At 48.3% G+C, this 24,397-nt stretch overlaps 1 protein-coding gene across 1 annotated transcript in view; it reads left to right on the forward strand.

Moving 5' to 3' along the window:
* LOC144686126 (hemicentin-1-like) overlaps positions 1 to 24,397 on the forward strand; it is a 418,005-nt gene that overhangs the window by 295,842 nt on the left and 97,766 nt on the right. Inside the window, 8 exon segments of the mRNA XM_078551270.1 lie at positions 1,298 to 1,356; positions 1,358 to 1,469; positions 7,282 to 7,452; positions 10,050 to 10,199; positions 11,741 to 11,878; positions 16,514 to 16,635; positions 20,067 to 20,304; positions 23,796 to 23,855. Of these exon segments, the coding sequence (XP_078407396.1) occupies positions 1,298 to 1,356; positions 1,358 to 1,469; positions 7,282 to 7,452; positions 10,050 to 10,199; positions 11,741 to 11,878; positions 16,514 to 16,635; positions 20,067 to 20,304; positions 23,796 to 23,855 (1,050 nt within the window).

A 24,397-nucleotide genomic window follows, 5' to 3' on the forward strand; every position in this document is an offset into this window, starting at 1 on the left:
GCTGCTGAGTTCCCAATCTCAGCCGTGCTGCTGAGTTCCCAATCTCCAGCCATGTTGCTGAGTTCCCAATCTCAGCCGTGCTGCTGAGTTCCCAATCTCAGCCGTGCTGCTGAGTTCCAATCTCAGCCGTGCTGCTGAGTTCCCAATCTCAGCCGTGCTGCTGAGTTCCCAATCTCAGCCGTGCTGCTGAGTTCCCAATCTCAGCCGTGCTGCTGAGTTCCCAATCTCAGCCATGCTGCTGAGTTCCCAATCTCAGCCGTGCTGCTGAAGTTCCCAATCTCAGCCATGCTGCTGAGTTCCCAATCTCAGCCATGCTGCTGAGTTCCCAATCTCAGCCGTGCTGCTGAGTTCCCAATCTCAGCCATGCTGCTGAGTTCCCAATCTCAGCCATGCTGCTGAGTTCCCAATCTCAGCCGTGCTGCTGAGTTCCCAATCTCAGCCATGCTGCTGAGTTCCCAATCTCAGCCATGCTGCTGAGTTCCCAATCTCAGCCATGCTGCTGAGTTCCCAATCTCAGCCATGCTGCTGAGTTCCCAATCTCAGCCATGCTGCTGAGTTCCCAATCTCAGCCATGCTGCTGAGTTCCCAATCTCAGCCATGCTGCTGAGTTCCCAATCTCAGCCATGCTGCTGAGTTCCCAATCTCAGCCATGCTGCTGAGTTCCCAATCTCAGCCATGCCTGCTGAGTTCCCAATCTCAGCCGTGCTGCTGAGTTCCCAATCTCAGCCATGCTGCTGAGTTCCCAATCTCAGCCGTGCTGCTGAGTTCCCAATCTCAGCCATGCTGCTGAGTTCCCAATCTCAGCCATGCTGCTGAGTTCCCAATCTCAGCCATGCTGCTGAGTTCCCAATCTCAGCCATGCTGCTATCAAAAGGCACTGGGTGGAGATCCTCCACTTCCCACAGTGAGGCAGTGAATTGAGTATTGAGCCTCTTCCAGCAGTCCGCATGGCCGACTGCAAAGCAGTATTGGGAAGGGCTCTCCAATATCTCCTCTTGGCATGCAAGAAAGAAAGGAAGCTGCATTCGTATAGCACCTCTCACAGCATCAGGGTGCCCCAAAGCAGCTCGCTGCCAACCGGGTACTTTTGACGCAGAGAATTTTGTGCACAGCAAGCTCCCGCAGACTGCAATGTGACGACGACCTGGTAATTCTACAGAGGAAGTGTGATTGGGGGTGGGGGAGGAGAGGAACAGAGAACTCGGGTTCGGAGAGTTGACAGGAGGAACAGGCGGTGCGTCGAGCTGAAATGATTTTGACCCGCACTGGATGAGGGGAATGGACTTCCTGTTTGCAGTGAACGGGAACTGGGGCCCCTGGAGCTCCTGGGAGCCGTGCAGCCAGACCTGTGGCGGTGGGGCAGAGGAAACGCTACCGGTCGTGCAGCAACCCACCCCCTGCCAGCGGTGGCAAGGTTTGCCTGGGCGCAGACGTGCAGATGCAGCGGTGCGGCGTGGACCTGTGCCCTGGTAAGTTCGAATTGAGAGCTGGGCCCGGTGGTGGAGGGGGTGTGGGGGGGGGGGGGGGTGTGGGGGTGGGGGGGGTGCGTGTGGGGGTGGGGTGGGGGGGTGTGGGGGTGGGGTGGGGGGGCTGGTGTGTGGGGGGGGTGGGGGTGGGGAGGGGTGGGGTGGGGGGGCGGTGTGTGGGGGTGGGGGGGGTGTGGGGGTGTGTGGGGGGGGTGGGGGGTGGAGGGGTGGGGTGGTGGGGGGCGGTGTGTGGGGTGGGGGGGGTGTAGGGGTGGTGGGGGGAGGGGGGTGGGGGTGTGTGGGGGGGTTGGGGAATGGGGGGGTGGGGATGGAGCGGGGTGGTGGGGGTGGGGTGGTGTGGGGGTGGGGATGGGGCGGGGTGGGGGGGGTGTGAGGGGGGGTGGGGTGGGGGTGGGGATGGGGGGGGTGGGGGTGTGTGGGGGTGGGGGGGAGGGGGTGTGGGGGTGTGGGGGTGGAGTTTGGGGGGGTGGAAATGGGCTGCGTAGAGGTTGGGGGTGGTCTCGATCTTTGCTCAGGCCAGGCAGTGTTATACCGTGAACGACGCTCGTTGGGCAAAGGGGCTGAGAGCTCAGAGGTAAAGCCCCAGCTTCCGGCCCTGAGAATTAGGACAACCCCAGGCTGGCTCACGATTCTGTCATCAGCCTCCAGTGACCCACTCACCCCGAGACGGGGAAAGGAAAAGTCAAACCAGGCTGACTGGGGACGCTGCACTTTTGTTTTTATTATTCATTTGTGGGATGTGGGATTCGCTGGCCGGGCCCAGCATTTATTGTCCGCCCCTAATTGCCCTTGAGAAGGTGGTGGCGAGCTGCCTTCTTGAGCCGCTGCAGTCCCTGTGGTGCAAGTTACACTGTCGACTGCTAGAATTTGTGAATGTGGGCTAACAATACCGTTTGGGTTGTGGTGAACTGATAAAGGGCTGTTCACACAGACACTGAACAGTTGGATAATTCTACCATCTAGTGTCCAAATACAGAAACTGCAGCTCAAGACAAGGACAATTAAAACATACAGGGATGATATTCCCTGATCTTGAAACCAGTCTCCATGTTTCTCATACCCACTCCTGCAGGGAGAGATTGCCAGGGATAATACGGGTGCTGACGTAGAAGGCTCCCTTGATCGATTGCTGAGACAACTCTTTCATCTTTGTACTGGAACAAAATCTGGGTTCGAAATTAGCCCTCTCTTCCTTAAGATAGTAAAACAAGTGGCGTTGTGCGCTTTAATATTCACACTGCCCATGAAAATAATCCTTCAAAAAAGCAGATTCAGAGCTTCTAACGTTGCTCCCTGACACACTCGCTCTGTGTCGCTGCTCCCTGGGAAGATTCAAACCTGTCTTTATGGGAAGTCTCGTCGGGGTTAGAGTTCTGAATTTTCCTGTTGGGGATCAGGCATAAACAAAGCCCTTGGTTTCAGAACTGTGCCGATTGAACTGCTGGTTTATTGTCCTCTAAAGGGCCTGGGGGGGTTTTACAGGGTGGTTGGGGGTGAGTGTTGGCCCAGCTGCCTGGGACTACCTGCTGGGGAACTCCGGGTATCTCACTCTGAGAGCGCCAGGCCCTTTGATCATAGCTGCTGAGCGGCTCTGGTCCAGTTTAGCTCCTCCCTGTTCACCTCGGTAACCTGTGGGTTCAGCTGTCCGAACCCAGGGACTGTGGTTCCGGCAGATTGTCAGGAGATTGGGGCGTTTTAACGGAACGTTGGCCTGTGTCGGGAAATCCAGTTCAGTGTCCAGCTCGCGCACCGGCACCGCTGGGGAGATGTCCGGTTACTCTTGCTGGGTGCTTTGGGTTGGCATGGCAACAGGGCAGCCCGCTCCTGAATTTGGGCCAGCCTTTCTGGGCCTGGATGATGGGAAGACTGCCTCCTGTCAGGGGCCTCTCCTCCATTCATACCGGGCAGGGCTGCAGTGCTGTAGCTGGTGGGTTTGTTACGGACCATGTTAAATGCAGCCCCGTCAGGTTGTCTCGTGGTTCTGCACTAAGGTGGCTGGGTATGGGATCCAGTCTGGTTGGAATCTCTCTGCTGGTCGGCTGGATGGAAGGCTCCATGTCTTTTGGGAAACTACTGCCCTCCGGTGGATGGATGGCTCTCATTGTACCTTCCTGTGGCTTTTCAACTAAGTGAGGCGTCGCCTCCCTGCTTTCCGGGCCAATTTGGTAACATTCCTGGTCCCCACTTAAATTCTCCATAAATCTGCCCGCTAGACCAATCACTGGCTTCTTAGCCAGTGCCTTTGGATTGGGAGCGGGCGCTATCCTAACTTGTTCCATGTCCCCTGGAACACCACTGCCCTCAAGTGGAGGTCCAGCTCTGACTACATTCCCTGTGGCTTTTTAACTGGGGGAGGCATCTCGCTCCCTATCTACTTGTCTGTTTACGACTCCCTTGGCCCCTACTCAAATTTGGAAAGAAGGTTTCCACCGGCCATACTTCAGGCAATTCCTTAATCTTTTCCTTTACTGGTTTAATAACTTGCCGTCCTTCAGGCTCTTCGACTACATAGGGCATCTCCCTCACTATCTCTTTCCCTGCTCTGGGACTTCTCTGGTCCCTGTTTAATTCTGGGATAGTCTTGAGAGTCTATTTTAAATTCAATTGGCCCTTCCTGGACCTCTTTTAACTTTACTGGCCTGGCTTTGGCCTTGTTACATTCAAGCAGCCCTTGATCAGCGGCTTGGCCTCTTTTCTTTCACTAGCTAACACTTTGCTGCCAGCCAAATCGTTTCCGAGGAGGAAATCGATTCCTGCTACTTACTACTTCAGGGACAATAACTACCGTGACAGGGCCTGAAACTAGGTCACACTCTAGGTGGACCCTATGGAGGTGGGGGGGGGAGGCAAACACAGACCCTCCTCCCACTGCACTGATCAGAGTTTTGGCCTTCAGGGAGTTGCGGGGTGGGGAGGGCCGTTAGCTTTAGGCTTTCCTCCAATATTAAGGACCGAGTGGCCCCTGTGTCCTGGTGCAGTACAATGGACTTGCTCACATTTTGGGACAGGTAGGGGGACACTGTTCTGGAAAGGACAGAACTCTGGAAACTCTCTGGGAGTTGGTCTGGCTCAGACACACAGCCTTCCACAGGGTAAATTTCTGCAGCGAGGGTCTCTGCCTGCTCCGCCACGCTAGCCATTGGGGTGTCCTTCGGGCGGGGGAGGAGGGGGGCTACTCATGTGGAGCCTTATTAGACCTACAGGCTCCCCTCGCAATCTCCAGCACTCAGGTCTGGAGTGGCCTGTTTTATTACAATGGGGACACACCAGCTTTCAGTCTAGAGGAGGACCCCCCCGCACCCTCCTTTGTGTTTGCTTTTCTGGGTCGGTGGCCTTTCCCTATCTCGGTCGGCCCTGCTTATCTTTCCAGTGTTCATGGGATTGGTTTGGAAAGGGTCTGCCTGAGTCTCTCGGCCAGTGGGTGAGATGGTAGCTGTGACTGCTGCATCCCTGGCTGTGAGGAGTCTCTGCCCATCCGTGTGTGTCCTCAGGCTGGATGGTAAACAGTTTTTAAATTCCTCCAACAATATCAACCCCCACAGTCCCTCATCGGTGTGTGGAGTCTTTAGGGCCCCATCGATCAAACAGGATTTGTTACAGCTGTTCGAACTCGATGTAGGTTTGTGTGGGTCTCTCATGAGCCTTCAGGAACCCCAGGATTAACCCGTAGGCACTTAGGATGGCAGCCTTGATCTGCTCATAATTCATAGACTCATCAGGGGGCAGCATGGAGCATGGACCTCTTGGGCTCTCCCTGGCAGCTGCTCTTGAATTAAAAATGTCCTGGTATCCGATGGCCATTTTAGCTGTCCTGCTACTTACTCAAAAGTGGTCAAAAAAAACCGACTCCGCGTCACTCCCTTCGACTTTGGGAATGAATCCAGTGTACATGAGGGCATCAGAGTGTGGTTCTGGGTTAGGGAGATAGGGGGTTCTACTGGGTAGAGAGAGATTTTTCCTCGTGGCTTCCAGCTGTCGGGCCCCTCTCTCTCTCTCCTTTTTTTTGGAGCTGGAATTCTTCTTCCCTTTCCTATTCCCTTGCTCTCACTCTCTTTCTCTTTTTCTCTCTCCTGAACTTCCCTTTCCCTCTCTCTCTTTCCCTCTCCTTAAATCCTAGCTGGATTCTGAGCTCTTCCAGCTTGAATTTGCCTAGGGGAGGGACTCGGAGTCATGGCTGAGACCTTCACCCATCTTTCTCATTGGTTATGTGAGATCCAGATGTTCTACCAACAACTGGATCAGTTCACTTCTCTTCACTCTGACTGGGCAATTTTAACTGTACCTCCCTAGCTACAGATTTCAGTTGCTCCTTGCTAAGGGATGAAAATGTTTCACTGTTCAGATCTCCTTGCTTGACCCACATCTGGGCACCGATAGTTGCCATTTTCCTAGTGTTAGGGAAAAGGGGTAAGTTACTGTGTTTTAAAACTTGTTCCAGTCACAGAGCTTTTCCTTTTGGGTTTCCGATTGGCTCTTTTATATCAGATTTGGCTCGTGCCTTACTGAGACTCTGATCAAATTCAAACGGTTGATCCTGGATTTGTGCTCCCAATTTCTGTTATGGGCAGGAGGGGATTAATTTAAACAGCACCAATGCCTACTCTCACCGCCCGTCCATAAACAGAAAGGGGTTTTGATTTGTTTCCCTCTTTATAAGTATATTCCAGCCCCTCAGTTTTGGTGTGATCCAATTTTCTATTGATAATCCCACAGCAAACTCGAGATAGATGAACTCAAAAGGTTAGTTTATTTGCACACACTCAAAATGTGAAAGAGGGTTCACAATGTCCCCTTGTATTCAGATAGTAAAGAGAAAGATAGGGAAAAGAAGGCTTTAGAGTACAGAGACCACCGAGAATAGAAATATTGTTTCACGTGGGCTCTGGACGTAGAATCCAGAATCAAAGTCCAATGAGGTATTCCTTCACGGTTGGTGGTCTAAAAGCCAATGCTAGATAATTCACTTTTCCAGTGGTTATGATTTCACACTCAGAGATGAATCAGCCTTGTAGGTGATGGTATAGACTTCCAGCAGAAGCAGGGTAGATGGGGGGGCCAATTGTCCAACCTGGGCCTGAGCTCCTTCAGTGTGGCCTGCTAGACAGATGTTAAACAGCAGACTGAGCTTTGCAGTTCAGCAAGTCAATGTTACTGGTTCCATAAGCCAGAGGCCCATATCACATGACTCCCACCTCTCCACACTGCCTTTGACAAAGGATCTGTATCCCTCATCTGGGTCCCCGAAATCGTTAAATGTCTCAACCATTAAGAATTGAAAGGAAGGTTGCAGGGCCTTTTGTCTTAGCAGACTCCCTTTGACCAGCCGTGGCTATGAAATGGAGATGGCCTTTGTATAGCTCTCTTTGAATTTGGCCTGTGCAGCCCGCAGGTGGTCGTTCGTGGCTCACCAGAGATAACGCTATGCAAGTTTCCCTGAAATTGCCAAGCAGCTCCTTTTGTTCAGGGAGGGGGAGGGGGAGGGAGGGGAAGGGGGGCAGGGGTCACAGAGAGATATAGATTCAGCCGTTTTAAGGATCTTTGTTAAGTTTTTTAAATTTTAGAAATAGCCATGAGGATATCTGTATATATTTTCTAAAAGTGTACAGTGTGAGATCTTAGTCCCTCAGAGTTTATTAACTGTCGGTCACAACGTCACAATTTAAGGGATGTAGCCCCTTGTAAGGCAAGTGTCGGGGAGTGGATGACAGATAGACCTGGTATCCTTTAGCCTGTAATATTCATTCCTTGTGGACTAAATGTTCTGAGATGCTGTATGAATTTTCTCCCCCGGCAGTGAACGGAGGTTGGAGCCCATGGCAGCGGTGGAGTGAGTGCTCGGCCTCTTGTGGAGGGGGGAAGCGGTTGAGACGACGACAGTGCAGCAGCCCTCCCCCGAACGGCAATGGGAGAGGCTGCCCCGGAGAGAGCTTCCAGACGTCTGGTTGTAGCCAGCCTGCATGCCCAGGTGAAAATAGTCTGCAACAGGCGGTAAACCAAGACACCATTTAGAGACCGGTTGGGGCAGTGGGTCAGCGCTCCAGGGTTTCGGCAGACCAGGGTTCAAGGGCCACATGACCGACGTGAAGATTGTATCCTCTCTCTGCTGGGAAATGAACCTGGCTCTGCCTCAGCCCATGCCACATGCTCGCCCCCCGCGTCTGAAGGTTGTGGAGGCCACACGCAGCTCAAGGAACCTGGGCCCCTAATCCAGGCTGACACTTCCAGTGCGGTACTGAGGGAGAGCTGCGCTACCAGAGCTGCCTCCTTTTGATTAGACGTCAGAAAATGTAAGAAATAGGCGCAGGAGTAGGCCACATGGCCCCTTGAGCTTGTTTGGCCAGTCAGTACAATCATGTGGCTGATCTTCAACCTCCACTCTACTTCACGGAATCACACAGTGCAGAAGAAGCCCTTCGGCCCATCGAGTCTGCACCGACACATGAGAAACACCTGACCTACCTACCTACCTAATCCCATTTACCAGCACTTGGCCCATAGCCTTGAATGTTATGACGTGCCAAGTGCTCATCCAGGTACTTTTTAAAGGATGTGAGGCAACCCGCCTCCACCACCCTCCCAGGCATTGCATTCCAGACCGTCACCACCCTCTGGGTTCCTCACATCCCCCCTAAACCTCCTGCCCCTCACCTTGAACTTATGTCCCCTTGTGACTGACCCTTCAACTAAGGGGAACCTATCCCTATCCACCCTGTCCATGCCCCTCATAATCTTGTACACCTCGATCAGGTCGCCCCTCAGTCTTCTCTGCTCCAACGAAAACAACCCAAATCTATCCAACCTCTCTTCATAACTTAAATGTTTCATCCCAGGCAACATCCTGGTGAATCTCCTCTGCACCCCCTCCAGTGCAATCACATCCTTCCTATAATGTGGCGACCAGAACTGCACACAGTACTCCAGCTGTGGGCCTCACCAAGGTTCTATACAACTCCAACATGACCTCCCTACTTTTGTAATCTATGCCTCGATTGATAAAGGCAAGTGTCCCATATGCCTTTTTCACCACCCCACTAACATGCCCCTCTGCCTTCAGAGATCTATGGACGCAGACACCAAGGTCCCTTTGTTCCTCAGAACTTCCTAGTGTCATGCCGTTGATTGAATACTTCCTTGCCAAATTACTCCTTCCAAAGTGTATCACCTCACACTTTTCAGGGTTAAATTCCATCTGCCACTTATCTGCCCATTTGACCACCCCGTCTATATCTTCCTGCCCTCTCCCCATATCTCTGAATTTTCTTAGGGAAATAGGACTCAGGAATAGGCCATTCAGCCCTTCGAGCCTGCTCCGCCATTCAATAAGATCATAGCTGATCTGGTAGTGGTCTCAATTCCACTTTTCCGTCTGGCCCCCCCTGTAACTCTTGACTCCCTTGTCTATCAAAAACCTGTCTAACTCTATCTGTCTAAATTCAATGACCCAGCCTCCACTGCTTTCTGGGGAAGAGAATTCCACAGACTAACGACCCTTTGAGAGAAAAGAAATTCTCCTCATCACCGTCTTAAGCTGTAGACCTCTCTTATTCTTAAACTGTGAGTCTCTCCCACAAGTGGAAACATCCCCCCCCCTCAAACGCCTGGTGTCTGCCCTATCGAATCCCCTCAGGATCTTACATGTTACAATTAGATAAAGGGACAACAGCAAAGAAGCGACCCATAGTCCCTAGAAATCTATCAATCTCTGTCTTGATCATACTCATTACAGGTCACCACATTACAGGAAGGACCTAATAGCTCTGGAGAGAGTGCAGAGGAGATTTGCAAGAATGTTGCCAGGGTTAGAAAAGTGTAGCTACGAGGAGAGATTGGATAGGTTGGGGTTACTTTCCTGAAAACAAAGAAGGCTGAGAGGTGACTTGATTGAGGTGTACAAAATTATGAGGGGACTAGATAGAGCGGACAGGATAAAATTGTTTCCCTTGATGGAGAATTCTAGAACCAGGGGACATAGGTTCAAGATAAGTGGCAGAAGGTGTCAGGGGGACATGAGGAAGAACTTTTTTACACAGAGAGTAGTGGGTGTCTGGAATTCGCTGCCCAAGTTGGTGGTAGAGGCAGAAACTCTAAACTCTTTTAAAAAGTACCTGGATCTGCACCTTAAGTGCTGTAAGCTGCAGGGCTATGGGCCAGGTGCAGGAAGGTGGGATTAGAAAGAGCACCTGGGTGCCCTCGGGCTGGCATGGACAAGATGGGCCGAATGGCCTCCTTCTGTGCTGTAACTTTTCTATGGTGCTATGGTTCAGCTGAACATCCACAGCCCTCTGCAGTAGGGAATTCCAAAGGACAACCCAGAGTGAAGAAGTTTCTCCTCATCTCAGCTCTAAATGGTCAACCCCTTATCCTGAAACTGTGTCCCTAGTTCGAGCGTGTCCAGTTGAAGGTACGCTACATCTGGTCTGCGGGGAGTGCTTGAAGCTGACAGCCAGTGGCCTGCAGCGGCAAAATACCCCTCTCCCCGGTGAGCGCGAAAGAAAAACAAATGGTTTGTCTTTCGGTAAAAGCTTTGGACTCCACGTAACAGGTGTTGCCCCTTCATTGCAGGTGTTCCGGCGAGAGCCAGGGGCAGTGTGATCGGGATCATTAATGACAAAGAATTTGGAGTCGCATTCCTCGATGCGAACATCACAGAAAATGCAGCTGCAGGCACCACGACCGTTCAAGCAAACATCCAGAACATTCCGAGCGCGATCGGTTGGTATTTCACTGACTGCTGTAGGCACTGGCTGCACCTTGTCATAAGCTGTTGGCCACCACTCTCTGTTGGCTTTGATATTTTCTTTCCACCCCTCTCCCCACACCCCCTCCCCTCGTCGTTATAAATCTTGTTCTCTTATTTTGCCTTGTCTGCAACGTTTTGACGATTTGTAATAGACCAATTCCCGCCTCTCCTCCCCCGAAAAGTTCCTATTTGGCATCAGATTCATCCTGGGTACTGGCCCCGCTCTTGTCCTTTGCCATTCTTGCCGTGGCTTGGCCGGACATTCAACCACGAGTGGAATCAAAGCTGACCTTGTCCCTGTCCTCATCCAGCATCCGGTATTTTTTAGCAGGGATCATGAGAGAATGAGCCGGAATGGGAACTGTAGCCAATTCTTTCCCAAGCTCAGTGGGGGTGGGGGAATGTAGCCGATTGTAGTGTCCCAGTGAGACATGCCAACCCCCCGTGTATTAAGCTGGCAGTTAGCAGGTGAAACCTGTGCCCATTGCCCAACCTATGTATTTGTGTGCATACCCCTCCTTTTGGCTTTTGTATCCCCCCCCCCACCCAGCCTGTGTATCCCCCTTGGGCTGCATATAAATTCCCCCACAGCTTGCGTTTCCTCTCCAATGGCCTGCATATCCTCCCCAGCCTGCGTATATCCCCCATCCTGCATATCCACCCCTGGCCTGACTGTCCCTCCGAGCCTGCATATATCCACAGCCTGTGTGTCCCCCCATGGCCTGCATATCCTCCCCAGCCTGTGTATCCTCCCCAGCCTGCGTAGACCCCGGCCCAGCCTATGTATCCCCCTGAGGCCTGAGTATTCACCACCCCTGCCCACCCACCCCTCCCAGCCTGCATATCTTCCCCAGCCTGTGTGTCACAACTCCAGCCTGCATATCTCCCCCAGCCTGTGTGTCACAACTCCAGCCTGCATATCTCCCCCAGCCTGTGTGTCACAACTCCAGCCTGCATATCTCCCCCAGCCTGTGGGTCATAACTCCAGCCTGCATATCTCCCCCAGCCTGTGTGTCACAACTCCAGCCTGCATATCTTCCCCAGCCTGTGTGTCACAACTCCAGCCTGCATATCTCCCCCAGCCTGTGTGTCACAACTCCAGCCTGCATATCTCCCCCAGCCTGTGTGTCACAACTCCAGCCTGCATATCTCCCCCAGCCTGTGGGTCATAACTCCAGCCTGCATATCTCCCCCAGCCTGTGGGTCACAACTCCAGCCTGCATATCTCCCCCAGCCTGTGTGTCACAACTCCAGCCTGCATATCTCCTGCTTACCCACCTGCCCTTACACGTCTGAAGAATGGTCACTGATCTGAAAGGTTGACTCTGTTTCCTATCCACAGATGCTGCCAGACCTGCTGAGTATTTCCAGCATTTTCTATTTTAGTTGTTGTTATTTTTAAATGATATGTTGAAAATAATTAATTAATTTCAATAATTAATCTTAATAATTTATTAATTATTTTAAAAGATAAATCTTTGTTTGTCTCCCTTTGGCCTGCACTATGTTCTAGGTCCTCTGGTAAGAGTGCTCATCTCCACTTTTACCCCGATTTATTGGTCAGTAACCCATCCTGCCCCAGGCACGGTGAACGGCTTCTCACTGACTAAAGGAGTTTTTAGGCAAGAATCACAAATGGAGTTTGCAACAGGTGAGTGAGTGGAACAGCAGGGGGCGCACTGGTGAGAAAAATGGGCTGCATATTAAGGGGGGAATAGGAAAGACTTTATAGTGTCAGGAAGAGATATTAATGTATATAATGTTATTGGGAATTATTTTTAAAATAAAGGTTTAGTCTGTGTGTGTGTGTTTGTATGTGTGTTAATCGGATTGAAGCCAGCTAGTCTGGGTGCTTTGATTTGTAATAGTTTTGAGATGTAAACAGAGGTAGAGGGCATATTTGCATTCTGTTGAAGAGAGCATTCAAGAGTGGGAGTGAAATCTTGCACCTAGCTAGGAGACACCAAGCAATATGTTTATATTATTAATAAAATGGGTACTATGAAAGGGGGTCAAAGGGCCTGGTGACACAATGAGAATTTACATTCAAAGGGGAAGGCTGGGTATAGTCTGAGAGGAGTTTTGTGTGTACGGGTCAGAGGTATGTAACATCAAAGCAGCTGTAAGCCTACAACTGTTTGCAAAGGAATCAAATTGAAAGGAACCTCATTTTGAATTTGTAAGGTGAAAATGCTTTGCCCGGTGTCTGGTTAAGTCTATTGGTTATTGTTGCCTTAGTGGAGATTAATTTGGGAATTTGTTAAAAGTTATGATGGTAGTAATTTGTAGCCATGTGTATGTGTTGAATTTGTCGTAACTTAATAAATGTTTCTTCTAGTTTGATATAAAAACCTCTCGAGAACTGGTGGTCTTATTCCTGAATTTAGATCTGCAACTCAAAACATACCAATTGAAAATATAGGTTATGACAGTTGTTTAAAGTTTCCCTCTGGGATTTTAAATAATTCAGCCTTTACAAACTGCTGTGTCATAACAATAGAGCCCCCTTCACGACCACCAGACATCCCAAAATATTTTACAGCCAGTGAAGCACTTTTTGAAGTGTAGTCACTGTCGTCACTTATGAAGCGTGGCAGCCAATTTGCACACAGCAAGCTCCCACAAACCGTAATGTGGCCATCTGTTTTTGTGATGTTGATTTAGGAATAAATATTGGTCAGCACACCAGGCCAGAGCTCCCTGGCTCTTCTTCAAAATAGTGCCATGGGATCTTTTAAATCCACTTGCGCAGGCCTCGGATTTAACGTCTCATCTGAAAGACGCCACCTCCAACAGTGCAGCACTCCCTCAGTACCGCATTGGAGTGTCAGTTTTGATTTTTGTGCTCAAGTCCTGAAATGGAATTTGAACCCAGGACCTTGTGTGTTAGAAGCAAGTGTGCTGCCCACTGGGCCATAGCTGATACTGCACAGCAGATGCTGCAATGGGAAATGAAACATGAATCTAACTGTGGGGGGGGTGGTGAGGGGAAGCCTGCTTAATAAAACCTGAATAGAGTTTCTTATTACACCTCCAAGTTCCTCCAGTACAGGGTGTGATTTGATTTTTTAATTCATATTTAATTTTCCTGGTTTATCCTAACATTCCCACTGCCCTGGGCCATGAGCAAAGCAAATACTTATAACGAGGCTGGGGTATTATCATCTATTAACTGAGAGTCTTGTAGTGAGTGTAACAGATACTAGTATAACTGGTACTAGCACACATCACTGAAATGGAACAGAGCAGATAACCTTTTTGATTACTGAATGTCTTTTGAAACTTGCATATTCGTTAACTGCAAAAAATGATTTTTCTTTCTGAGGGTAGGAAATAATTGGCAGGTGTTGTGTATTGAAAATTGAATTGTGCATTTTGTCCACTTGAGGCTACCATACGCACATATACCGGCAGGGGGAGTCTATTAGGAAGAGAATAATAATAAAGAAGGAACCATGTTTAACTGCTCGTGTAGTTCTAATTCTAAATGTTTTTGGCTGAATATATAACTCTTTCTGTCCCAAAAGCTTCACAGTAAGGATCATTATTACAGAAATTGTTACAGTGCAGAAGGAGGCCATTTGGCCCATCGTGTCTGCACCAGCTCCCTGAATGAGCAACAACTTAGTTCCATTCTCCCGCCTTCTCCCCTAACCCTGCACATTCTTTTTAAATAACAGCCTAATTACCTTCTGAATGTTTCAGTTGAACCTGCATCCACCACACTCTCAGGAAAAGCATTCTAGACTAGACCACTCGCTGTGTTAAAAAAAGTTTTTCCTCATATCACTATTGCCTCTTTTACTAATTACTTTCAATCTGTGCCCTCTCATTCTCGACCCTGTCACGAGTGGGAACAGTTTCTCCCTATCCAGGCTGTTCAAATCCCTCATGATTATCAAATCTCCTCTTGGCCTCCTCTTTTTTTATTCATTCATGGGATGTGGGCGTCACTGGCTAGGCCAGCATTTATTGCCCATTATTATTGCCCTTGTTCAAGGGCATTTAAGAGTCAACCACATTGCTGTGCGTCTGAAGTCACATTTAGGCCAGACCAGGTAAGGATGGTAGATTTCCTTCCCTAAAGGACGTTAGTGAACCACTTTTACAACAATTGGCAATGATTTCATGGTCATCATCAGACTTTTAATTCCAGATTTTTTAAGTGAATTCAAATTTCGCCATCTGCCGTGGCGGGATTTGAACCCGGGTCCCCAGAGCAATACCCTGCGTCTCTGGATTACTCGTCCAGTGACAGTACCACTTTACTCTAAGGAAAACAGTCCTAATTTCTCCAATCTACCTTCATAGCTTAAGTTCCTCATCCCTGAAACCATTCTCGTGAATCTTTTCTGCACTCTGTCTAATGCCTTCACATCCTTCCTGAAGTCGGTACCCAGAACTGATGCTGAACTAGCGACTTATTAATAAGTTCAACATAACCTCCTTGCTCTTGTACTCTACGTCCCTGTTAATAAGGCCCAAAATACTGTATGCTTTATTAAACGTGCCCTCAACCTGTCCTCCCACCTTCAATGACTTATGCACATGTACATCCAGGTCCCTCTGCTCCTGAATCCTCTTTAGAGCTGTACCCCCTATTTTATACTGTCTCTCCATGTTCCTTCCACCAAAACGAATCACTTCACATTTCTCTGCACTGAAAATCATCTGCCACCTCTCCACCCATTCCACCAACATGTCTTTGTCCTTTTGAAGAAGTTCTGTGCTATCCCCCTCACAGTTCACAATGCTTCCAAGTTTTATATCATCTGCAACTTTGAAATTGTGCCCTGTACACCAAAGCCTAGGTCATTAATGCATATCAGGAAGAGCAAGGGTCCCAACACTGACCTCTGGGGAACTCCACCACAAACCTTCCTCCAACCCAAAAAACATCCACTAACCACTACCCTCTGTTCCCTGTCGCTCAGCCAATTCTATATCCACATTGCTACTTTCCTTTTTATTCCATGAGCTGTAACTTTTCTCACAAGTCTGTTGTGCGGCACTGTATCAAATGCCTTTGGGAAGTCCATGTACACCACATCAACAGCATTGCCCTCATCAACTCTCTCTGTTACCTCTTCAAAAAACTCCAGCAAGTTAGTTAAGCATGATTTTTCCCTTAAGAAATCCATGCTAGCTTTCCTTAATTAACCCGCGTTTGTCCATGTGACAATTAACTTTGTCCCAAATTATTGTTTCTCGAAGTTTCCCCACCACCAAGGTTAAACTGACTGCTCTGTAGTTGCTGGGCTTATCCTTACACCCTTTTTTGAGCAAGGGGGTTACGTTTGCAATTCTCCAGTCCTCTGGCACCGCCCCTGAGTCTAAGGAAGACTGAAAAATTATGGCCAGTGCCTCTACAATTTCCAATCTCACTTGTCACAGTGTCCTTGGGTGCACCTCATCTGGTCCCAGTGCCTTATCAACTATAAGTAAGATAGCCTATCTAATACCTCCGCCATTTGAATTTTAAACCACCTCTAGTGTCTGAATTACCTCCTCTTTTACCATGGCCTGGGTAGCATCAGCTTCCTTGGTAAAGACAGATGCAAAGTATTCATTTAGTACCTCTGCTTTGCCCTCTGCCTCCATGTGTAAATCTCCTTTATTGTCCCTAATCGGCCCGATTCCTCCTTTTACCAGCCTTTTACTATTTATATGTCTATAGAAGATTTGGGATTCCCTTTTACGTGAGCTGCCATTCTCTTTTCATACTCCCTCTTTGCTTCTCTTATTTGCTTCTTCACCTCCCCTCTGAACCTTATTCACATCTGAAATGTCAGAGTTGGTGCTAAATCTAGGTTATGATTGCTCTAAAGTTGCAGCCTGAGCCCAGCTAAGCACGTCCGTGTTTAGTTGAGGAGAGTGTTCTCAGCCCTCCTGTTGACCAGCTAGTCCCTGCTCACTCAGACTGGCCAAACCTCTTGGGCAGTGATTATCTCATGCCTGATGAGATGTTGGTGTCACCTCCAGTGCTTCCATCACTGGAATGGTCCATTTGCTGGTCCCGGAGAGGACAGCCGCAGGGAAGGCCCAGTTTTAAAAAAAAGTGGGCAGGAGTGAGGTGGAGGGTTTATTATGATGCCACCCCCAGCTTTGGGAGTGTCACCTCTGATGACCAATATAAACCGATGAGTGTACGGAGCCAGCAATCTGTTTGCATTGAGTGTCTGCGGGCATCCTGTGCCGTGGCAGACTCCTGAGCCACCTGCTCTCGGCACTCGGGCAATGCCACTGTGTGCGGCCTGGCATACTGATCACAGCTTCTGATTTTCAGGCGAGATCCTACGAATGACACACATTGCCCGGGGGGTGGACACAGATGGCGCACTCCTGTTCGACATTGTGATCAACGGTTATGTCCCTAGAACCATAGGGACTGCAGACGTTGCTGTGAAGGTGGGTAGATCCCTTTAACCGTCTTCCTAATCATACAGCTTTTCATAATTGACCAACTGAGGACCAGGGTAAGAGGTAAAGTTTCAGAGCAGATTTCAAGTGTCCTCTCATTCCTAAGTTGTAGATTGATTTCCAATGTTAATCTTTGCATGTTTTGGGGGGTAGATTCTGCTTTTCCAAATGTTTGTCTTATCTCTGTCTTCCACTGATGTTCCTCAACCCTGAATCCAGCCATGACTAACTGACATGTTCCCCTCAATTCCATCGATGCTGCTCTGAGTGTGACCATTTGGAAATGCTTGAGAGCCATTTCTTGTAGGGGAGAGGCAGCAAATCTCCCTCTCATCTTTTCCCCCCCTCCTTATAGGGGTGGTCATTGCACCTTCCTCCGCCCGGTTCCTGGCCCCTAGCAATGACCTCGAGTTCAGCAGCTCAACATGAATCAGAGGGGAAGGGAGCATCTTTACACTCCCGTTCTACTCTTGTGTTACTAACTCTAGCCTTAACTCCCAGCTCCGAGTGTTTGATAGCTGGATGTCCATTTACCGCATCAGGCAGCAGAAAACATTCTGTGAATCACAACTGTTTTATTGTTAAACTATGATTCAGAACAAATGCCAGTTTCCACTCTTCTCTTCTGGATCTTCTTCCTGTCCAGAAGCAAATACCTCCTATTGGTGAGAAACCCAGCTCTTAAGTACACGCTTCAATGAGCATAACCAGCTCTCAATTCACTCTGAAGCTTGCCCTGGTTTATTCTTAAAGGGACCTGCATTTCTAACATTGTGACCGAGCTCCCGGCTCCCAGCTCCGGTCTCCAACATCTAACTTAGCCTTTGGATTTTCTGGGCTTGATAACTCCCCTGTGGGAAATGAGGTCAGTTGCCAACCGTCATGATGTCACAACAGGAGGATCCGTGTACAAAGTGACTGCTCCCAGTCAGCACCCCAGGTTATCGAGGGCGGGTTCAGCCAGGATCACTGCTCCTAATCATGCGGCTGTGAGCCCTGCTGGAAAGTGTGCATGTGGATACTGCAGGGCGCACTTTGGCCGTGATTCCTCCAGTGGTCAAATATCTTGATCTGGGGCTCGATCATGATGCGCAGTCACCTGCAGAAACCATCATTTCGATAAAACCGAGCCACACCAAACAGTTAACCATTACAGGAGGGGGAGAAGGGCAGAAGCACTTTGTATAAAAAAAAATCTGACATGGCAATAGATTTCAGATCAAAATAGAATGTATTTGCAGGCAGGAAGAAAATTAGAAGTATTTAAATGACTTTCCATTTAAGGATAACAAAAACAGAATTACCTGGAAAAACTCAGCAGGTCTGGCAGTATCGGTGGAGAAGAAATCAGTTGACGTTTCGAGTCTTCACAACCCTTCGGCAGAACTGAAGCATAGTTAGGAGAAAGGTGAAATATAAGCTGGTTTAAGGTGGGGGGGCGGGGGGAGAGAGAAGTTGAGGGTGTGGTGATTGTGGAGATAAGCAAGCAGTGATAGGAGCAGATAATCAAAAGATGTCACAGACAAAAGGATCAAAGAGGTGTTGAAGGTGGTGATATTTGTCTAAGAAAAGTGCTAATTAAGAATGGAAGACAGGTCACTCAAGGTACAGCTCTAGTGGGGTTGGGGTGTTTTAGTTTTAGATTTAAAAATAATGGAAATAGGTGGGAAAAGAAGAATATATAAATTATTGAAAAAAAAGGGAGGGGGGAGAAATGGGGTGGGGATGGGGGGAGGGGGAGTTTAAGATCTAAAGCTGTTGAATTCAATATTCAGCCCGGAAGGCTGTAAAGTGCCTAGTCGGAAGATGAGGTGCTGTTCCTCCAGTTTGCGTTGGGCTTCACTGGAACAATGCAGCAAGCCAAGGACAGACATGTGGGCAAGAGAACAGGGTGGAGTGTTAAAATGGCAAGCGACAGGGAGGTTTGGGTCTTTCTTGCGGACAGACCGCAGGTGTTCTGCAAAGCGGTCGCCCAGTTTGCGTTTGGTCTCTCCAATGTAGAGGAGACCGCATTGGGAGCAACGAATGCAGTAGACTAAGTTAGGGGAAATGCAAGTGAAATGCTGCTTCACTTGAAAGGAGTGTTTGGGCCCTTGGACGGTGAGGAGAGAGAAAGTGAAGGGGCAGGTGTTGCATCTTCTGCATGGGCATGGGGATGTGCCATAGGTGGGGGTTGAGGAGTAGGGGGTGATGGAGGAGTGGACCAGGGTGTCCAGGAGGGAACGATCCCTACGGAATGCCGTCAGTGGGGGGTGAAGGGAAGATGTGTTTGGTGGTGGCATCATGCTGGAGTTGGCGGAAATGGCGGATGATGATCCTTTGAATGCGGAGGCTGGTGGGGTGATAAGTGAGGACAAGGGGGACCCTATCATGTTTCTGGGAAAGAGGAGAAGGCGTGAGGGAGGATGCGCGGGATATGGGCCGGACACGGTTGAGGGCCCTGTCAACGACCGTGGGTGGAAAACCTCGGTTAAGGAAGAAGGAGGTCATGTCAGAGGAGCTGTTTTTGAAGGTAGCGTCATCAGAACAGATGCGACGGAGGGGAAGGAACTGAGAGAATGGGATGGAGTCCTTACAGGAAGCAGGGTGTGAGGAGCTGTAGTCGAGGTAGCTGTGGGAGCCGGTAGGCTTGTAATGGATATTGGTGGACAGTCTATCATCAGAAATTGAGACAGAGAGGTCAAGGAAGGGAAGAGAAGTGTCAGAGATGGACCATGTGAAAATGATGGAGGGGTGGAGATTGGAAGCAAAATTAATAAATTTTTCCAGGTCCAGACGAGAGCATGAAGCAGCACCGAAGTAATCATCGATGTACCGGAGAAAGAGTTGTGGGAGGGGGCCGGAGTAGGACTGGAACAAGGAATGTTCCACATACCCCATCTATGGGCCCCAGCTTTGCCTGTCTCTTTATGGGGTATGTGGAACATTCCTTGTTCACTAGAGCTGTACCTTGAGTGTCCTGTCTTCCATTCTTAATTAGCACTTTTCTTAGACAAACATCACCACCTTCAACACCTCTTTGATCCTTTTGTCTGTGACATCTTTTGATTATCTGCTCCTATCACTGCTTGCTTATCTCCACAATCACCACACCCTCAACTTCTCTCTCCCCCCGCACCCCACCCCCCCCCCCCACCCCCCCACCTTAAACCAGCTTATATTTCACCTTTCTCCTAACTATGCTTCAGTTCTGCCGAAGGGTCGTGAAGACTCGAAACGTTAACTGATTTCTTCCCCACCGATGCTGCCAGACCTGCTGAGTTTTTCCAGGTAATTCTGTTTTTGTTTTGGATTTCCAGCATCCGCAGTAGCTTTTAGCTTTTTGTTTTTATTTCCATTTAAGGACATTGATGCTGCACTTTTGGAAATCAGCTGGAATTAACTCTAGTCCAAACATTCACTCCTTTTTTTAAATGTAGGATTTCAGTGAAAACTATGTTCAGACAGGGCCGGGGCAGATCTACGTGTGGTCGACCCAAACCTTCCTTCAAAATGGCTCCCCGGTTACCTTCCAATGTAACCACACCATCGAGTACGAGTCTGGGCTGGGCCGCCAGCCTTCGTTCTTTCAGATCCTGAAGGCTAAGTACATCTCCGTCTACTACAGTGAGGAGACGGAGGAGCTGAGTTTCCGGATCACAACCTCCTTCCAGAAAGGTAAGCGTTCGAGGTTCCGAAACTGCTGGGTGACGGGTTCTGCAAATGGCCCCGCGATTTTCTGTCAAGCTTTGAATTATTTCTTTTTTGATCGGCTTTCCGGGTTTTAGTGGGGAGATGGTGACCTAGTGGTAATGACACCGAACTAGAAATCCAGGTCCCCAGCCGTCAAATCCCAGCACAGCAGCTGGTGGAATTTAAATTCAGTTAATAAAACCCGGAATGTAAAGCTAATCTCCGTAATGGTCGCCATGAAACTATCATCGATTGTCGTAAAAACCCACCTGGTCCACTTGTGCCCCTTTAGGGGAGGAAATCTGCCACCCTTGCCTGGCCTGGCCTACATGTGACTGCAAACCCACCTTGCGAGCCACTCAGCTCAAGGGCTATTAGGGATGGGAAACAGAAGTGGCCTTGCCAGCGACACCCACACCCCATGAAAGAATAAATAAAGTTTTCTCTCGTGGCCGTTCGAAAGAATAGCTGTTTCTCAGCCTCCCTTGGAAACTTCCTACGTTTCCTGTGTGATAGAACCATAGAAAAGTTACGGCGCAGAAAGAGGCCATTCAGCCCATCATGTCTTTGCTGGCCAGAAAACGAAACTAGCCGCTCATTTTAATCCCATGTTCCAGCACCTGGTCCATAGCCTTGCAGGTTACAGCACTTCAGATGTAGATCCAGGTACCTTGTAAATGAGTTGAGCATTTCAGCCTCAAACACCGATTTAGGCAGTGAATTCCAGATACCCACCACCCTCTGGCTGAAGAAGTTTTTCCTTAGGTCCCCTCTAATCCTTCTACCAATTGCTTTAAATCTATGTCCCCTCATAATTGACCCCTCACCTAGGGGAAACAAGTCTTTCCTGTCTACCCTATCTAGGCCCCTCATAATTTTGTACACCTCAATTAGGTCACCCCTCAGCCTCCTCTGTTCTAAGGAAAGCAACTCTACCCTAACCAATCTCTCCTCACAGCTGCAATTTTCAAGCCCTGGCAACATTCTTGTAAATCTCCTCTGTACTCTCTGCAGAGCAAATATGTTCTTCCTGTAATGTGATGACCAGAACTGTATATAAAATTCAACTGTGGCCTAATCAGTGTTTTATATAGTTCCACCATTACGTCCCTGCTTTTGTATTCAATACCTTGTCCAATAAATTATCATCTATTTGATTCTGTTTCCATGCAATGAAGCTTACCCAGTTAGGAGGACAGGCTGCGGACCTGATAGTAGGCCTCTGCCAATGAATAGCAAGGACAATTCCATGGAGCAGCTTTGAGAAAAGGCTTATATGTATAAAAAAGGAATGATTTGCCGACCAGGGGAGTAGAGATACAGACTTTAGGGGTAGACAAGAGTTGGATGCTAAATAGGGGGCATTGAAATACTGGAGGGAATAGGGCCAAATACAAGCATACAAAATGGACAGGCTGGAAAAGACAGGCTGCCCCATCCCATGATGTCTAGATACCACCCGATCCCTCTGAACTGCCTGGCAACCATTTAATCTCCTGAGAGAGGCAAAAAACAGAAAACAAACCCAGGGTCAATAAGGGACAAAGTACTCAGGCAAATTCCTCTCTGACCCCATCAGTGGCTAATCTCATTGTTGGTTGTTTAATGACTCTGGTGCCACACTTCGGTCAGCCGTTAGAAGGGAAGAGAAATAACTTACATTTGTATAGAGCCTTTCACATCTTCAGGAAGCCCTAAAGCATTTCAAGGCCAAAGAAGTACTTCTGAAGCATGCCCACTATTGCAGTGTAGGGAAACACGGCAGCCAATTTGTGCACAGCAAGCTCCCATGGTGAGTAATTGTATAAATTCCCAGACAATCAGTTCTGCTGAGAAGAGAGACATGTTGCAGGAGCTTTTGTAATAGGCAGAGTACAGACCATACCTAACCAGCCCACACTTGCAAAACCCAGAACAAAATGTCTATATTAGATGTGATTTCATGATTGGACAGTACTTGCTGAACAATCCTGAGTCTGCTAATTGCTATACTAACAACCAATTTAAGATAATCAGACAAGCTCGTAACGTGTCCCATTTACACTTGCTAGAAGCGACATAAATTCATACACAGGGACCAGTTGTCTGCAAACAAAAGGAATATGTTCAAGCCTTGCTCCTTTTTTGAATTACCCGGAAGCTTGAGGAGCCTCTAGTTCCCTATTGCTTTCTCCATGGCAACCCCTCAGCTAAATAGAGTTGGCTTGCCAATCAATCAGCACTCTTTTCTCCTTGTTGCGATCTTTTGAAATTTGGCGTTTTTGTATTTGTTATGATGAGTGCAGGATGAAAAGCCTTGGCAACATGTCTCTCTTTTCACAATATTCAAGTTCTGTACTACCAAGGGACAAACAGTTTTCTTGATGTTGGTTGAGGGACCACTTTGGGCCAGGACACCAGGAGGCATGTGACAAAGGCTCAGAATATCCAATTTTGCCTCCCTTTTAGAGGATTTTGACCTCCACTTAGCACCGACTCACACTGACATGACTGAAATCAGGAACATTATAGACTCTGAAGGGCAATCCTACTATCAGCAGCCTTTTTTTGAAGAAGCGTTCAGAGATGCATTCCTGGTGGCGAGACACCTTGTTGGACTATTAGTTTGAGTTACTCTTTAAGAGAGACTCATTTCCTGGGATTGATGTAAAGCCAGTAAAACAACTCACCACAGCCTGAGCTTAAAACAACTCGCCACAGCCTGAGCTTTTAGAAGAGGTTAGAAATAACATTAAGTGATAAGGGATTTCCCAGCAAAATTGGCCTCACTCTAATGGCTTAAACAGTGGAACATAAACCTTGCATTTATATAGCACCTTTCACAACCTCAGTGCATCCAATCGCCTTACAGCCAATGAAGTAATTTAGAAATGTAGTTAGCGCTGTAATGTAAGAAATGCACCAACCAATTTACACATAGCAAACCCCCAGAGACAACAATGTGGTCATGGTAAGTTAATCTTTTTGTTGGTAATGTTAATTAAGGGATAAATATCAGCCTGAACAATTCCACTGCTTTTGTTTGAAATAGTGCCTCAGGATCTTTTATGTACACGTGAGAGAGCAAACAGGGCCTCAGCTCAACATCTTATCCAGAAGCTGACACCTGCAACAGGGAGCAGCACCCGCTTCAGAACCGTACCAGAGCATTCACCCAGATTCCTCAAGTCTTGAGCAGGACTTGAACCCAGAACCTTCTGGGTTAGAGGTGACAGTGGCTACCAACTGAGCCACAGCTGACAACATAAAGTAGTGCTCTGGACTGATGGTCCTTTCTAGAGTATATAGAAATTTAAAATACTTACACCTTTCAGCTCGCTTTGTGTTTGTAAGCTCATCCAGTCCCGTTTCGATTTTTATCTTTATGTCAATGTTTAAGTGCAGAAAATAAGAATTTGAAAAATTGGTCAGTGGCTGCGGGAAGGGTAGCCTTGTCACTGCATTCTTCTTTCAATGCTTCTTGTTGTGTGTTTCAGGTTCCAATGGAGGTCACTGTCCAGGGGGTTTTGTACTCGATGCGGCCTCGTACTGTACAGGTAGGCTGTAGTTTCTATAATTACTGAGATTGAATTAGAATAGATATTGCCTAGTCATCCAGAAGTGATTCTTCTCCCTTCCTGACTGTTTGGGTTTTGAAATGCGACCATTACGACATGTTCTATCTGGCTTGCCTTAGTCATGTGACCCCTGCCATGAGGGACTCCCCGCAGGCAACCATCTTACATTGAGTTTGATAAAGACATTACACTAGAAAGACTATAGCCTTTGAACTCGCAACGTGGTGTCAGAAGTGGAGCAGAGATTGAGTTTTGAGATGTCACAGTTACTGAAAGAGGAACACTGAAATATTCTAACCTGCTAAAAGCTGCTTTAAAAACATAGATAAGGAAAAGCTAACACAAGCTGAAGGCTGCAAGTAAAATATTGGGTGAGACAAAAATGGCTGTAAATTTTCTACTCCCATCTCCTGTTGAAATAAAAGGAGATATTCAGCAGAACTGGCAATTTTTCCACTTACAATGGCAAATCTATGAGATTGCTACAGATTTTAGTAACAAGCTGGAGTCGATAAGAGTAG

The sequence above is a fragment of the Cetorhinus maximus genome, chromosome 10 (genome assembly GCF_964194155.1).
Source record: "Cetorhinus maximus chromosome 10, sCetMax3.hap1.1, whole genome shotgun sequence".
Classification (NCBI taxonomy): Eukaryota; Metazoa; Chordata; class Chondrichthyes; order Lamniformes; family Cetorhinidae; genus Cetorhinus; species Cetorhinus maximus.